The 16523-nt window shown below is 36.8% G+C and overlaps 1 protein-coding gene across 1 annotated transcript; it reads left to right on the top strand.

The window, feature by feature from the left end:
- The first annotated feature begins 854 nt into the window (after positions 1 to 854).
- Positions 855 to 10635, top strand: LOC143291946 (N-alpha-acetyltransferase 60-like). The gene is made up of 6 exons (XM_076602094.1): positions 855 to 994; positions 2676 to 2937; positions 4474 to 4603; positions 5119 to 5215; positions 6558 to 6792; positions 7849 to 10635. The coding sequence occupies exons 2-6, from the start codon at positions 2828 to 2830 to the stop codon at positions 7985 to 7987; spliced, it is 711 nt and encodes a 236-aa protein (XP_076458209.1). The 5' UTR covers positions 855 to 994; positions 2676 to 2827; the 3' UTR covers positions 7988 to 10635.
- Positions 10636 to 16523: the final 5888 nt, after the last annotated feature.

The following is a 16523-nucleotide window of genomic DNA, read 5'->3' as shown; positions in this document are numbered from 1 at the left end:
TTTATTTATTTGTTTATTTTTGTGTGTGTAATGCAGCAGATGTGGTGTAGCGTATCTTTGCGAGCTGAGTCCACATGCTTTGGCACCAACGGCCTTCAGTGAAACAACATTTTGCCATTTCCATTTTCACCCCGATTTGGGACATGGAATGACAAGAGACAAGAGGATTAGCAGTATTGGTTTGGAAAGACGTGACAAAGGTGCTTGTAATTAATTTTTACACTCAGTTCCTTTAACAACAGACTTAAATAGGTATCTCCTGTTAAACAACCGTCTGAGTGACACTGAGAATAATCACAAGGTTGATTGTGGTCGCTAAAGAGAAAGGAGAAGAAGAAAAAGCCATAAACCCAAAGCATACTCAAGTTCGGGAAAGAACCAGACACGCGCCGAAAAGGCAACATGATTTGTTATATTATTCAGTTTCATAATATATTTATGTTGGGTGGCGTGGGGGTGGGGGGTGGGGTGGGGGGTGGGGGTCGTCGTGCAGACATACATCGTAGTTACTTGCATCTTACTAACATATTCATAGAAAATATAACCACACAAGTAACGGTCTTGAATTCATTCTCTTTTATTTAGTGTAAAAAGACATGAACCCGAAACTTTTTTTTCTTTTTTTAAAAGCTGGATCATAATTATATCTTGGAAATTCTAAGAGATCAATAAAAGTTTCTTGATCATCTGGAAACAAACTTTTTGTTGTACTATATTAATATGATGATTTAAGTACTCATGTAGATAACTCTGAGACTAATAGATAAAAAGTTAAACAATTTCTTTGATGTTTGTGACATTTCCATTCTCCAATCCAGCTTATTTTTAGAAGCTTGAGCAGGTTACATTGTGCAGAAGACTCATCAGTAATTTGTGTAAACAGATCCATTGACCAAATTTTATGTAATTAGTTACCAGATGATATATGTATTAGAAGACCCGTCAGTCGCCTGGTATAATTCGGTGTATTCGTTGAAAAGGTCTTCGTTTAAAGGTAATTTTCTTTGATCTTGTTTGTTGTGCTCCAAATCAATGGAGAGCCAGGATACACGATAGTCCATAGTGTTGACCGTAATGTTTTCAACTGCATTTGGCTCATTTAGTAATTAATTTCATGTGAAACGAAACACTGTTTAAAATTAGAATAAAAAATAGAGAATGTGTTAATTCCGATGGTATAGTATTCGTCATTCATTCTTTATTGAAACTCCCTCGCCCCTCCCAATCTCGCCTTTCCACACTCCATCAGGCTGGTTAATTCACGCACGCACGTACACACACACACACACACACACAGATAGTCCCGTTTACTACTTCCACTGTTTGTTTTTAAAAGGGACTTAGGATTGCTGCAAAATAATAGTCTCTTTAAATGATCAGTTGTAAATGTTTCACAGTGGCTAGATCCATTTTCTTCTGAGCTGCTGCTGTTCAGTCCCATCTATCTCTCAGACATTTGTACTATCTTTTACAGTTATACGACATTCCAAAGTCTTTGTTATTCTTCTGACAATAATGTATTGTATAATATATATACATTCTCTTTGTTTTGTCTCAGACCAAAATCCTTAGGCCTATAATATACTTTTTCTTCCAGGGTCCAACCACCTGGAAGAACATAGTCCACTACCACAGCCTCTTTGATATCTTTTCTGAAGTAATGAAGATGCATCTATTATTTAAACAGAGCTGATCTCTCTGTTCCCCCCAGCCCCCACATTTTAAAATTGCTTTTCATCTATGTTATCTGTGTATACATGTGTATGCTAGACTGCATGCATGTATAGTGTTTGTGTGTTTGCAAGTGAAGTGGATGACATATCATGATGTCTGTTTGCAACAGTTCTCATTAATGCAGCCTGTTTCATGATTGTCAAGGCACATTGGCAAAGAGTCATCATAGCAACCTCATTTGATTTGCAAGCAAACATCATATAAGGCTATTTCAAGCGGACAGGCATCAGACAGGAGCAGTTGCTCCAAAAAAACAAGAAAAAAAGGGGGTCAAGAGAGTATCTTTTTTTCCTTTTTTTTTACTCTGTTGATATTGGCTATTGGTAAAATCTGCTACTGATTCTGTCATTTTCAGCGATGAAATAAATTGATGTTGAACTTACAGCAGTACTAGAAACAATATTATACCTTACTGGGTGGTGGTGGTTGTTTTTTTTACTCAAGAAAACAAGTATCATACATCAATAGTAGTACTAAATAGTACTTTTTGAATACATTAATTGTATTTGTACTATTACTAAATATTACTTGTGACAGAAGTGCTGTTTAAAATTGTCAGTACTGGAAATGGAACTGATATATATATTAATTTTGTAAAGTTGTCTGCTCATTCAGTTCACTTGATAAGTTGATTGAATTCATAAACTGGTAATCACGGCAGACCGTAAAGACAGTTTAGGGGATCATTACCTTATACTGTTGAACATGTGAAACCTGATGTGGAAGTGTTTAAAGGACATTTTTTTTTTTAAACAGTGCATTCATAATCACAGCCAATATAGATCTTTTTTGGAGGGGTAACATTTAATGATAAACACTCCGATTCTCAGATTCTGTCACTTGGCCTGGAAGTTCCTGGCTAGTATTTATGACAGACCTTGATCACATGGATAACTCACAGTGTTTTACCTGTATGTGTTGATATTATCTTGCACTTGCAGTGAGATGGAACCTTGTGAAAGCTGAAGTGAGTCCTGACTGTCCTGAGCCATTTTTGAGGTGAACTCTGGCAGCACCAATCCATGTGAGCATCGGAGAAAGCGCGGCGGTGGCGACAGCAGGGGTAGGGGTGGCCGAAGGGGAGGAGGCAGGAATGCTGCAGGTGCAGGCCTTCCGTATGCAGCAAGAGGTCCAGTTGCGCTTCCTCTGTCCATCTGATGTTGGTGAAGTGAAGAAACTGTGCAGCGAGTGGTTTCCTATAGAGTGAGTTTTGTGGAGTGGTTTAAGTTCTTAATTATGGTTTAAGAATGGTTTCACAGGGTTGTAGGAAAGCTGAACATGAAACTAATATTTATTACTTGAAGTTGAACACTTGTGTTACAAAATTTGAATTTTGTTACATTTACTTGTTGACTGGTTGATTGAACATTTTCATTTAATATAGATATATGAAACTTTTGAAAGAAATATTTGTTGTCTTTTATTCTTGAATCCACAGACAAGAGAAAAAATTCCATTGGAAAGAAGAAAAAAACACCCTATGCTACAGAATCTCTTGACCAGATATTCTCTTCTTTGCTATTTTTCTCTTCCCTCTTTGCAGTCTTCACTCACAATTATCGAGGGAATCTCTGTATTGTTCAGATATTTCCCATAGTCCAGTCTTATGATTTCTTCATGTAATCATTCATTGTCATGATAGGAGGAAGGTGGCAGAATGGTTAAGATGCTCTTCTGCCAATACAGAGAGTCTGTGAGGGTCTGGGTTTGAATCCTGCTCTCTCCATAAGTCCATTCTCCCAAGTTTGACTGGAAAATCAAACTGAGCATCCAGTCATTTGGATTAGACCATAAATTGAGATCCCGTGTGCAGCATGCGCTTGGTGCTCTGAAAAAGAACCCATGGCAATGAGTGTTGTCCTCTGGCAATTCTATAGCAGAAATCCATTCTGACAGTGATAGTTAGTTAGTATATGATATACACATTTGCACTCAAGGCCCAAGTCAAGTGTCTTGGGTTATGCTGCTGGTCAGGCATCTGCTCTGCAAATGTATTGTAGCATATGTTGATTTGTCTGAGCACAGTGACAACTCCTTGAGAAAATGAAACTGAAACTGTCCTGATTTGATAATTATTATCATCATCACAAGACAAAAATGTTGCAAACTATTTCTTGTCGGTTGTGGTGTGTCTTTGTGATAAGGATCTAAAGAATTACTAAATGTCTTTTGGTTAAATTTTGCTTTGCAGAAAGCTTTAATAATTTCTTTGATAGTGAAGCACTGTTCTCAGCACTTATCAGTATACATGTTGCATGTAATGGCTTGGTCTGATTTTTGCTTTTTCATTTGTACAGTTGTAGCAAGGCAATCACTTGAATAAAAAAGAGGATGTCGAAGTAATGAAAATGAAGTTGTTTTAATGATTAATGCACGCACCTTTAACAATGAACTTTTTAAGAAAATCTATTTGTTTAATTTTGATGACAAAATGGTCTTTCATGCAGATTGAAGACAAGTTGTGATAACAAGTACGGTGTGTGACATATTGATTTTGTGTTGCTCAATACATGCAGTTTGATTGACCCTTGACCTTTTCTTTTCTACAACTGACTTTCAGTTTTATGGCGTCATGTGGTCCCAGGTTTTAGAATTTTACCCTCCAATTTGAAGCAGTTCAGTTGTTATATATGTATACTTGTCTTCAACAGTGTAAACGTTGTGTACATACATGTATGTATCACAAAAATGTGGCAGATATTCTTTGCAAATCTCATGAATTAATTGATCTCATTTCAGATATCCAGACTCTTGGTATGATGACATCACATCTAGTTCCAGGTTTTACTCCCTGGCGGCCACCCACCAGTCTCGCATCATTGGGCTCATAGTTGCTGAGCTCAAGCCAAAATCCAAGTTGAATAAAGAAGTAAGAATTTAAGAATAGAACAAGTACACAAACATAACTATATATTACTATTAGTGACATATATGTTCTCTCTCTCTCTCTCTCTCTCTCTCTCTCTCTCTCTCTCTCTGTATCACAGGCTTTGCCACACATGTTTTCTCTTATAGAGATGATAAAGTTATTCTGATTCTGATTTTCTCTCTCTCTGTCTTTCTCCCTGTCTGTCTGCGTGTCTGTCTGTCTGTCTCTCTTTCTTTCTTAATTAATTAGCCCAGCTTTCCTTTAACTGTTTGTTGATTGTAATAAGAACAAAACTCAGGAAAACAAAATAAAACAAAGCAAAACAAACAACAACAACAAATCACCCACTCTAAAAAAAAAAAACAACAAAAAACAATCCACCCCCAGTAAAGTTTTTGTTCACTGTTAGTCAGTAGAGACATATGAAAATCTGGAGTAAGAGAGAGATTCTGCATGTATGTGATAGAAAAAAAAAGAACAGTAAAGTAATAAATACTTGTGCCTTGTTTCAACAGGATGGAGACATTCTTTCCAACCACTATGCACCAAGCATCCAAGTGGCCTACATACTGAGTCTTGGAGTGGTTGGAGATTTTAGACGAAACGGCATCGGTGGGTTGTGCCCATTGCATCAAGTGATAAAAGCATGTGACCATAAAAAGCCAATGAATAAGTGAATCATTAAAAAGAAAAGACAAAAAACAAACAAAAAAAGCTGAATGACAAAGAACAGACTTAGGCAATTAAAAAAAAAAGTCCATGATGTCAATATCTAAAAGAGGAAATTGTGACTTGATTTCAAACTGGTAACTTAACAGTATAGAATCACTTAATTGAAGTGTCGTGCATATATTACAGTAATTTAACCCTTTGAGCCCTGAGTTCCTGGGCAATTTTAACCCTTCTGCCTGAGCTCCTGAGCCAAAATTTGCAAATAATTGGTATTTAATATGTCACGGCAGATATAAAAAGAGTGCCCTGACCACCACTTTACCGGTGGTAGAGAAAAATGACATGATGCCTAGCCACCGGTTGAGCGGTGCGTAAACACTTGTGTCGTGTTTTGCTATTGGTTGACTTATATTGAAATCAATCTTTTTTATCCAAAGCACGTGCACAAAACACAGTGAAAAGGCACAGCCATGTTGGTACTACGTTCGCTGAAGTCAGAATATTACGGTTTTTCTGATTGGCTCTTCAATATAAGTCAACCAATAGCAAAACACGACAAGTGTTATCGCACCGTTCAGCCGGTGGCTAGGCATTATGTCATTTTTCTCTACCACCGGTAAAGCGGTGGTCAGGGCTCAAAGGGTTAAGATTTAAGTGTTTTGTGGCTGCTATGTATTCATATTGAATGTATGTGATCATTGTATGTATGTGATTGTAATTATTGTATGTTAGGGTGACACAACTTTGTATTTAAGCATTTTATGTTTCTGTTTAATGTATTGATATTGATTGACCGTGATTCGTGTGCATTTTTTGTGTAGGATACATCAAATGTGAATTTCTCTACCTGAGATGATAGAGTTTTCTGTTTTATGATGACATCTTCCAATTAATATTCAGGGCAAAGGCATTTGGTATGGTTAAAAGTTATATGTACACATCATTGATGCTGTTTTGAATATTGACACATTTTGATGAGCAGAATTTTGCGCTAACTCATATTTCTGCTTAGATATGAATTGTCATTCTCAGCATGTTGACTGTTAAAGAAAAATGTATTTTGTATAATATGTACTATAGATTTGATTCACTGGAATTTTGTCTGTCTGGGTTGGGTTGGGTTGTTTCTGAACAGACTTTATACTTGTCCTGTTATAGTCATGAAATTACATTCTGATTTCTTTAAGTGTTCTTTTCTTTTGTTGATTTATTGTTTTGAAACACCGCAGTCATCTAGTGTGACTTACATATGTTTTTTTCTTTATTTTTTTCCCCTTTGCAGCCTCTCTTCTGCTTGACAGCCTGCTGTCTTACCTCACATCCAAAGAGCGCGTCGGCTGCAAGGCTGTGTATCTGCATGTTTTAGCCACCAACACCGTTGCCATTCGGTTCTACGAACGTCGCAATTTTAAGCCGCATAGTTTCCTGCCTTTCTACTACTCCATTCAGGGCAAGCCACGGGATGGCTATTCCTATGTCCTGTATGTCAATGGGGGCCAGCCACCTTGGTCACTTATATATCCTTTTTGTGTCGGCATGTGTTTGGCAGTGTGTATGTGGTGTGTGAGGATGGGACAGGTGAGGGGTGGGGGGAGGGAGGGGCATGTGAGTGAGTATGCACATGCACTTTTATGTATATGCATATGTGTCCAGCATTCAACAGTACTTGTGTTTGTATATAATTTCCAGTTCAGATTTATACCTATTATGTACTGTTCCCCCAATATTGTGACCCAAGTGCACTTGGAAATTAAGACCTGAATTGGCATAAAAAAAAATGAGATGTTCACTTTTAGGTATAAAAAAAAGAAAAAGATTTATACTATTTTATAACTTCTATACCAGAGCCCAGATTCATGTTTGGAATTGACCTGTGTGTGAAATAGAATGTGGAAGAGCAGTATGCTGTTTATTATTAGCTTTAGTGTATTGAGATGGCCATGGCCATAAGTCATGTTTTTGCGTTGGGGTTTCAGATTGACCAGTGCACAAGTTGTCACACCAATACTATTTATATATCGACCGGACATGTCATTTATTTCATTTGTCAGACATTACACACAAGGGACTTATACCTACAAGCTGAAAACAGTATGCTGTTTCTGTCAGTATCAGTGCTATGGGAAATTAGTCACTGAAATTTTTTTTTTTTTTTTTTTTTTTTTTTTTTTTTGTTATTGTTGTCTTCTTGCTATTATCTGTGAGACAAAAACCCTTTCACATTACCCAAGTTACTGTCAAATGCATGCAGTCTTGTTTGCACACAGTTAGACATGGAATATATGAGAATTAAGGTAAAGGTATTAAAAAAAAGGGTATAGGGTATTTATGCATGAAAATTAATGTGAAGGGAAGAACAAACAACTATGTTTTTGACTAAACACAGTCTTGTTTGCACACTGTTAGATAGGAAATGTGTGAGAATTAATGCAAGAGGAGATTTTTGTTTGTTTGTTACAGTCGTTATGTTTGGTAATTAATGTGAAGGGAAGGCAAAAAACACACCAAAACACAAGATGGTGTGTAGCCAAAAACGAACAGAAGCGAACGAACCATCCTTGACTCATTCCCACAGACTACATCAGTCACTGTGGAAGTTTGATCTACAAGCTGCAGCCATGCGGGTTGCCGCGTCACCTGTACCGTGCCGTGCGCAACATGATCCACCGGTTCCTCTCACGTCCCCCTGTCCAAGTCACACACACCAGTTGAGAGACTACCCACCGTAACACTCATGTTTTATCGTGTGTTTTTTGTTTGTTTGTTTTTTGTCTTTCATTGTCATTCATGTCAGTAGAGAGAGAGAGTGGAAGAGAGAGACTGAGGAAGTGCTGATCAGTGTTTTTTTCACAGTCAAGTCTTTTATTTTGCTATAGTTAGAAGAATCAAAAGTTTTTCTCTGTTGCTGGTAATAGTAACATTTTTTGGGTTTGGTCCGGCCCTCAAACCACACTGGGAAACTTCACTTGTAGTTAAGTAAATGATGTTAACTCTGCTAAAGAGCGAAGATGGGTTTTTCTTGTCATTCTGAATTAGAATGATAAAGAGCCCTTTTTCTCTTTGTAATCTGTAGCGATTTTTTTTTCCTTAATCTTGAAACAAATTTTATTTTCAAATGGATTTAACATTAGATACATTTTTCTCCATCACTGTGTGTGTGTGTTTGTGTCTTTGTGCATGTGATGTGTGAACATAAACAGAGTGTCTGTAAAAATATTTCATGATTAGTAATGAAGTCCCATTTAGACAGAGATGCAAATATGTATGTTTATACATTATTTTTGTAGCCATAACAGTATTTTTTTCTGTTTCTGTTGTGGGCTTTTTTTTTCTTTTTTTTTAATGATATTTTGTAATTAACTCTTTCATTGCCAGCCATCCGTGCACTGTCTTCGGCTGTATTATTTTTGTAGCTTTACCCGACAATGCAAAGCTTGTATCAGAGATTGACATAAGCTTGGTTTGGCTGACAGCAGAGCGAGAGCTGTATGATCAGTGGTTTTTCCTCTTCATTTGGAATTCGTTTACAGCTTTGTCTTTTGTAAAGGACAGTGACTCAAACTAGGAGGTAAGATTGCACTGGCTTATAGTACTGCAGCCTTGGGGTCTAGTTGGCCTTTAGGAACCATCCCAACGCTAACTGTCCAAAAGTTCCTTTGGCTGAGAAAGTGGGGATGTAACTTAGGCGGACACTTTCCACAATAATCCAGTTCTAGCCCAGACAGTTGCGACAGCTGTTGCCTCTTCTGCTGTTCGATGGTCATAGTCGAACATGACTGACTACTGTACATAGTTGAAAAACCAGTGCGGTAGAGCCTGATTCAATCATGCAGAGCCTGATCCACAGTAATTTGCCTGGATGAATTTGTAAGAACTATGCTTAAGTCACAGTCACAGAAAGTTGTGCTAATCTTTTTTTTAGTAAGTTTTGCCAGTTTTCTGGTTGTCATAAACACCAATGTTTAAACCATTTTTTTTTTTTAGAAAAGGGGTGATTATCTCTGATTATTGTAAGTTACTACAATATTATTTTTCTTTCGTTGATAAGAGCCATTAATGCTATCAGCAGTGTGTGTGTGTGCGTGTGTGTGTGTGTGAGATTTTGAGTTTGAATGTTTTATTTACTGTAATTCTTTATATGAATATCTAAGCTCATTTTGAGTAAATGTAATCCTGTAAGATGAATGTTCTAAAAAGCTATAACACTTAAACAGTTATTTAAATGGAAGAGAGAGTGTAAGTAGCCATAAGAAGTGATGAATTTGTCATATTCGTTTAAAAAAAAAAAAAAAAAAAAAAAAAGAAAGAAAGAAAAAATCAGCAGATGCTTTTGTGGGTGAACTTGAATTTTGTTTCTTTCACAGTTTGTTTGAAGAGCTATTGTATGTTGAACATGTGTGTGTGTGCCTGCATGCATGCTTGTGTATGTTTCCGCATGTTGATTCATTTGTTTTTGTGTGTGTTTTTTTTGTTTTTGTTTTTTTCAATATCTAATACACTTAAAAATCCATCGATACTCATAAATATAGTTGATCTTGTTATTATTTTCATTCACATATATTATGAAGATAAGTGTGTTTAAGAACGAAAATGTATGTATATGCGTGGATGGTTGTTTGCATGTGTGGAGATGCAGGTTTGTTTTTATCTGTTACTGTCTCAGAGACTGTTGCAGTCTTTTCATGTGCAATGTATTGTCAGTCATGTGAAATACTGGCTACTTCATTCAGGTTTTATCTGATGTAATGCATCATTGTCCCCTCCCCCACCCCCCATAATTAGCTTCATCGAATATGAATGGTGTGATGAAAGAAAAAAAGTTATGTATTAATTATTAAATCATCCACCAGCCTCTAGAGAATATCTTATTTCATTTGTGGGATATTTCATTTATTTCTTTACATTTTATATTCAGCATTTTCTTGTCCTGTTTTATTTGAATTATACAAAAATCCAGAGGAAGAAGTAATGTTTGAGTTTTTACATTCTGTATTCAGGGAGTGTTCTTGTGCACACTGAGCTTGGTATGGACAGCTGCAGAAAAAGAATTATCCATCATTAGGAAAATCACACAGGCAAACAATTAAAAAAAATGTTTTTTAAAGTGAGGTAAGTGAGGCATGTGCAGGAGTTGAAAAAATGAAATAAAAGAAAGGAATATGTTCTCTATAAACTGTATGCAAATAAGGCCACACACACAAATGTTTTAAAAGGAGAAGGTTGACAATGTACTGAAAGGTGAATCTTGCAACATGCTTTTGAGGGATTATTTTATTCTAATTACAGTTAAACAAATCTGTTCTCTCGTGTGTGTCTTGTCTCTCTTTCTTCTCATTTCCCTGTTTTTGATGTATTGTCATATGAACATTGACAAATTGTACATATATATATGTGTATATATATATATATATATGTGCACACACACAAGTGCACACACACAACACACACACACACACACACACACACACACACACACACACACACTCACAAATATAACAGCATTACCAATAAACAGATAACATAGCAAAGAATAAATAACGAAGCTGAAAACAACTAACAGCAGGAAGTGTGATTTGAAATCACAGGGTTTTGTTTAATACTTCAGGGTGATGGTAGAGGAAGTTTTGACATTGCCAAACAGTGTATGTGGCTTATGTTTCATATCCTGCACAGTACATTCAAATATCAGATAATTCTGGTATGACAGTCAGTCATGGGCAGTAAAAAAAAAAAAAACCCACATGATCATGTTCTCACATGCTCACTTTGTAAGTATGCATGCATACACACACAAACACACACAATGACACACGCACACTCACATCTACACACACATACATCCACGCATGTGAAAATACACACACACATACACACATAGATTATGAGATTTATATTCATGGAGATGAATGACCTAGCTTTTTGATAGTTTAAGCAGCTCGCTGTAAACCCATTGTAGATATGAACACACTGAATACAGCTGCTGAAATCAAACTTTAGTCTTTCGATGTGTCAGTTTCAACACTGTCCACTGCATTTCAACAGCCATCTTCTAGAAGAACGTGTGTGCGCGCGCGCGCGCACACACACACACACACACACATATATATATACACACGCACAATAGAATGATTCAGGTATTTAGTGACACATTTTTGAAAACAGTTGATCACAGAAAGCAGTAAATGTCAGTAGAATTTCCAGTCATGATCTCTCCAGGGTAGCACAACTCCTTTCTAGAGGACAGAAATTAAAGGTTGAGAGTCATTATGATAGAATGACTTAGACAAGCAATACTTATAAGCATCACTGCCTTTTACTGCCCATATGTCACATTGCATGTGCACTCTTGTTTCATCATCTGTAGCAGTAGTGATGAGACAGTCTGAATAATGATTTCAAGCAGGATTTCATTAAGTAGATTGTTCCTCAGTTAATTCTGTATCTTGTGGTCCATTAATTTGCTATTCTTTACGTAAGCTTTGTGAAGCTGCTTATAAATGGAAGCACAATTCATATATTGGTATGTTGTTATGATGGTTTTTTTCTTGTTGGCAAAGTAATAACAGACAGGCAAACCACATTAACATCTATCGTGGTATGAGGCCAGAGGGATTTTGTTGTTAAACATCCTCAGCAAAAGCATAAAAGGCTTTTTTCTCATTACTTCTGAATGATCGTTTTGTTCTTGATTCCAACACATCTCAGACAAGGAAGTTAAGAAGGAAAGCAACTTGTGACGGGAGTATTGACAAGTAAGATGTAGTCCATCGCAGTTTAGGATTGGACAGACAATGATACTGGTATCAGTAAATACAGTTTGGTAAGGTTAAAAGTCCCATAACATTTTACAGCTGTTGGGTTAATTGATTCATATCTACCGTCACTAGGGCTCCGCATAGGCAGGTGGGGCCCATTCCTCACTTTCCACAGTTTGGTACTGCTCCTGAATGACGTGAGTTAGGGCCGAAGTTGTGGATCAGTTCACTTTGAACCCATGGGACAGGCCAAGGAGGTTGGCTTCACTCATTTTGCCACAGGTACAGGAGTTCTTAACATGGACAGGAAAAGAAATTAAAAAAAGCTCAGCTTGGAATGAAAGGTTGATAGAAAAGAGCTCTGTTCTGAATGAAAGGTTAATAATATTTTAAAATGATATTTTAATATAATATTTTATTTATATATAGCACTATGATTCAAGCATAAGCAAGCTTTAAGTGCTTCATAATCCAGTACCAGAAAGCATATAAAAAGTAGTAGAAACATAAAACAGAATCATTAATATTATGAAAACACAGTGCATAAAACTCACAAGTAACATACTCTCAATACTACAACTGTTACACTCCAGTACACACACAAACACACACGCACACAGACACACATGATTAGATGGCTGAGGTAATAGCAATTTTCACTTAAAATACATACATGTAAATAGGAGCATTATTGTAATTTGCATGCCATAGATTTTCTAAAAATTGTAAAATAAAGTTTTGGATAGAAAAAGTAAAAGGGGTAAAAATCGGCAGTCATTCTCCCTTTTGAACCACACCACCACCATCCATCTACCTACCCCCATTCTCTCTGCTCACCCATCACACTCACATTGCCATGAGCCTAGGACAACAGCACTATTTGAGTTATGACAAGTATTTTTAATGGGAAAGAAAGACTGAGTGTGTGAAACATTATGTGATGGAAGATGCGGCATTGAGTTGGGATAATGACATTGCTGTCTATGCAGTTAGGAACTCGGGCATTGTCTTGTTGGCAAACTCAGTCTGTGTGTTGTCATACACCGACTACAGGAAGGGGGAGTACACCTTCATTTGTTCTCAGGTTGGAATCATAACTATAACTATATACATGTGAATACAATGGGGACGTGAACGTACATGGCATATTCATAGCAAGGAAGGGGACCCGTGTACATAACTTTGTTTTCACTTCATTGCAAAGAATTGACTGCATTAATGAGGAGAAGAGACATGTATGCCCGTTAAGTGTTTGATTACATTGCAGTGAATTGTTGATATGATACAGATAAATGTGCACATGCCTGTCTGTAGTTGTAAGAAATTAACAATATTTATAATAAGAATTGAACAAACATATTCAGTTTTATGAGTTTTCAAGTCAATGGCAGGAAATGAACAATATTGATGATGAAGACTCAAACAATTGCATGTAACATCACCCATTTTGAAAGAGAGCTAAAAAAAAAAATAAAAAAAAAGGGGTGGGGGATGCGGGAGGGGGGGAGAAACCATATTATCGCCCTGACAGCTAGATTTCTTCAGAACCAAGCACTTTCCTTGTATGTTGGGAGTGAGGGTGGGCTGCTCAGTGATATATTCTTTGAGCAAGTTTCTTTTCCTCAACTCATATCTGGGGCTCATATAGCTCTGAAGTTTAGTATAGTGGTGCTTAGAGAACCACTGGAGCTAAGTTTTTCTTTTTTTTAAATGTTTTAGATTTATATTCTGTCAGATTCATGAGTGTGCATTTCTGTGTGTGCATGTGTTAGAATGAGGGAGAGTCTTAGTGTACTTGTTTCATACGATTGAGCTTACACCCCTTTTTTTTTTTTTTTTTTTTTTTTTTTTTTTTTTCAAATTTTTTAACAGTTACTTGCTTGTGTCACAGTGTGCTAAAGGGCGAATTCCTTTCTCTCAAGGCATTTCTTCTCGGAAGCACTCCTTTACTGAGCAAATGAATATGCTAGCACTTTGAACTGAGCTGCAAAAATTCTGAATTGGCTGGCTTTTGGGGTGTGTGTTTGTTTTATGGTACAGATTATTGTGTTTTTCAGGTATGCAACTAACTTGCTTTGGGGATGGTGTGTGTACACGTTTTTGGAGGGTGGGGGGGCATTGGTTTTTTTTTTAGGGTGCAGATTATTGTTTTCAGGGTATGCAGCTAGTTGCCATTATAAATATTGGCATTTTAGGAAGCATTGAGTTTTTTGGGGGTTTTTTTTAAATTGTTTTTTAACCCATGTTCAGAGAAAGAAGTAGAGTGACAATGTCATTAAGGTCAAGCTAATCAGGGCTTTGGACTTCTATTTCTGCTTGTCGAAGGTTCTAACACCACTTTTGCAAATGAGGCAAACCACCTTTGCATTCATGTTAACATGTTCCTGTTAGCCAATCATAACCAAGAAGAAAAGGGCCTTCTACAAGATGTATGCTCATTTCAATAGAATTTTTATAACGCAGACACATCAAGCTAACCATTCAGTCTGTGTTCACTGAACTAAAATCTGTGAGAGAAAAATCAGAATAGATGCAGGACATCAGTGGACATCTTAAAGGCACTATGGTAACAGTTTGTGCAGGACGTCAGCTAATCTCTTATTGGCACTGAACGAGTTAGTAGGTTTCTTCTGGTTTTAACAGGATCTCAGAGAAGTGTTTGCTTTACTTTTGCCCCATCATCTTTGAACGTCCTTCTTGAACTGTCTTTATTGTACTTGAACTGCCCCATCATCTTTGAATTTCCTTCTTGAATTGTCTTTGTAGTACTTGAACTGCCTTTTGTATGATTTCTATCCTTGTCCCCACCCCTGCCCCCTTTTTTTTCTCCCTTTTTTTGTTGAAAGGTTGTGATGGCCAAGTGCAATGGTATATTTTGTGTTTGCTCCAAACGATTGTCAGTATGTCATGACAGTATGTTATTCTGCACATTCTTTAAAAAAAGAAAAAAAGATTGTGTTCAACAGCTTGAATTAAAAATTAAAAAAATTGTATCATGGTCTAGCATACAGTTTGTTTCATAGCTATGCAGATGAGATTCTCTGGATGAGAGTTCTTTTTTTCTCAGATCTATTACTATGCTGACTGTTTTAACACCTTGGTTATCAACATGTTTTTCCTTTCCCTTTTTGTATGGATAGGGAGAATATGTTGCTAGCATTGTTTCCTTGTTGTTGTTTTTTTTGGGGGGTTTTTTGTTTGTTTAAGGAAATGGAGAGTATTATGTACTTAGCATTTTTACAGTTAAAATGACATATGTAACTGTTAATTTCTTTGCAGTAGGTGTGTGTGTGTTTGTTTTTGTTTTGTTTTTTAATGAAGGAAAAATGGGCATGTTACAGTGAACTTCATTGTCATTTGCTTGGCAACATGTATGGTGTGTGTACTTTGGAAAATGCACACACACACAAAATCAAGAACTTGTGCAGGTTTCTGGTCCGGATTGCATCATACAGCTGGTTAATACATATGTTTCTCTGTGTAGTCTGCAGAGTTACACATATTGTTCACATTGATATTTCACCCCTTGGATAATAAGTGTCCTGAAACCCCACATAAGACAAAAAATGCGTTGTTTTATTTGCACTCCCTTCAGTATATGAACCAGTTTACTATCTTAAGTTCTGTCTGTCATACAATAGACTCTCAAAGAAAATCTGAAGACCATTAGAAATCCACTTGCATTGTACATTTTGTCAGGCATTGAGTTGTATTTTATCAGTAATGTTACATACCATCTGATTACGAAATCCGCAAGCCAAGTAAAAGCAGTCAATTACTAGTATATAATTGAATTTTATATATTTGATATATTCATCTTTAAAACTTTTGTTGTTTTATCCCATTGGATGTGAAATAAATGTCCCAGAAAAGATGGCTTTTCATCAGTTTATTTTAAAGGTGTAAAAATAACTTTAAAAAAAAAAAAAGAAAGAAAGAACAACAACATAAAAAAGAAATCTTCGATTGCTGAGGAGCCTTTCTTGTAGTCAAATTACAAAAAATTCTGCTTGTTTGCTTTGTCACCCCATGAATAAACCCCTCCCCCCTCCCCTCCAGTAATTGAAAATGGGAAGTTTTATTAAAATCCAGTTTCTTGGTGGAGAGATGCAAATCCTTTTGATAGAATCATTACAGCACCACTGTTTTGAACAGTTGTGACCCTGCAGCCCTCCCCTCCCCTCCCCTCCCATTCCCCTCCCTTGAGCCACCTTTTCTTTTTCTTGGCAGCAGAGCAGTTGTAGGCTTTCTGTCTTGTAAGACCACTTTCAGATGATGTTTTTTTAATATGCATTGAACAAGTGCCTGCAAAGCCTTGTTCTATGGTTAGAAGATTATGGTCCTGCTCTCTGGCAAGTAATGGTAACAGTGCCTCTCAGGCAGAATAGTGCCCGTTTGCAATGTGGGCATTTTGACCTGCTGCTGCACAAATGCAACATCAGCGCCCAAAGGGTTAACTTGGTGATGAGACACGTTGTGCAGGCAAGTAGTGT

Source organism: Babylonia areolata, chromosome 18, assembly GCF_041734735.1.
Source record: "Babylonia areolata isolate BAREFJ2019XMU chromosome 18, ASM4173473v1, whole genome shotgun sequence".
NCBI lineage: Eukaryota > Metazoa > Mollusca > Gastropoda > Neogastropoda > Buccinidae > Babylonia > Babylonia areolata.
The sequence above is the reverse complement of the archived record's forward strand: the minus strand, read 5'-3'. Positions and strand labels throughout refer to the sequence as shown.

Bases quoted from the DNA above. Each gene is read 5' to 3' on its own strand.
- LOC143291946 (XM_076602094.1), top strand. From the start codon at position 2,828: ATGCTGCAGGTGCAGGCCTTCCGTATGCAGCAAGAGGTCCAGTTGCGC. The intron at 4,604-5,118 runs GTAAGAATTTAA...TTGTTTCAACAG, and splicing joins AATCCAAGTTGAATAAAGAA to GATGGAGACATTCTTTCCAA. The intron at 5,216-6,557 runs GTGGGTTGTGCC...TCCCCTTTGCAG, and splicing joins TTTTAGACGAAACGGCATCG to CCTCTCTTCTGCTTGACAGC.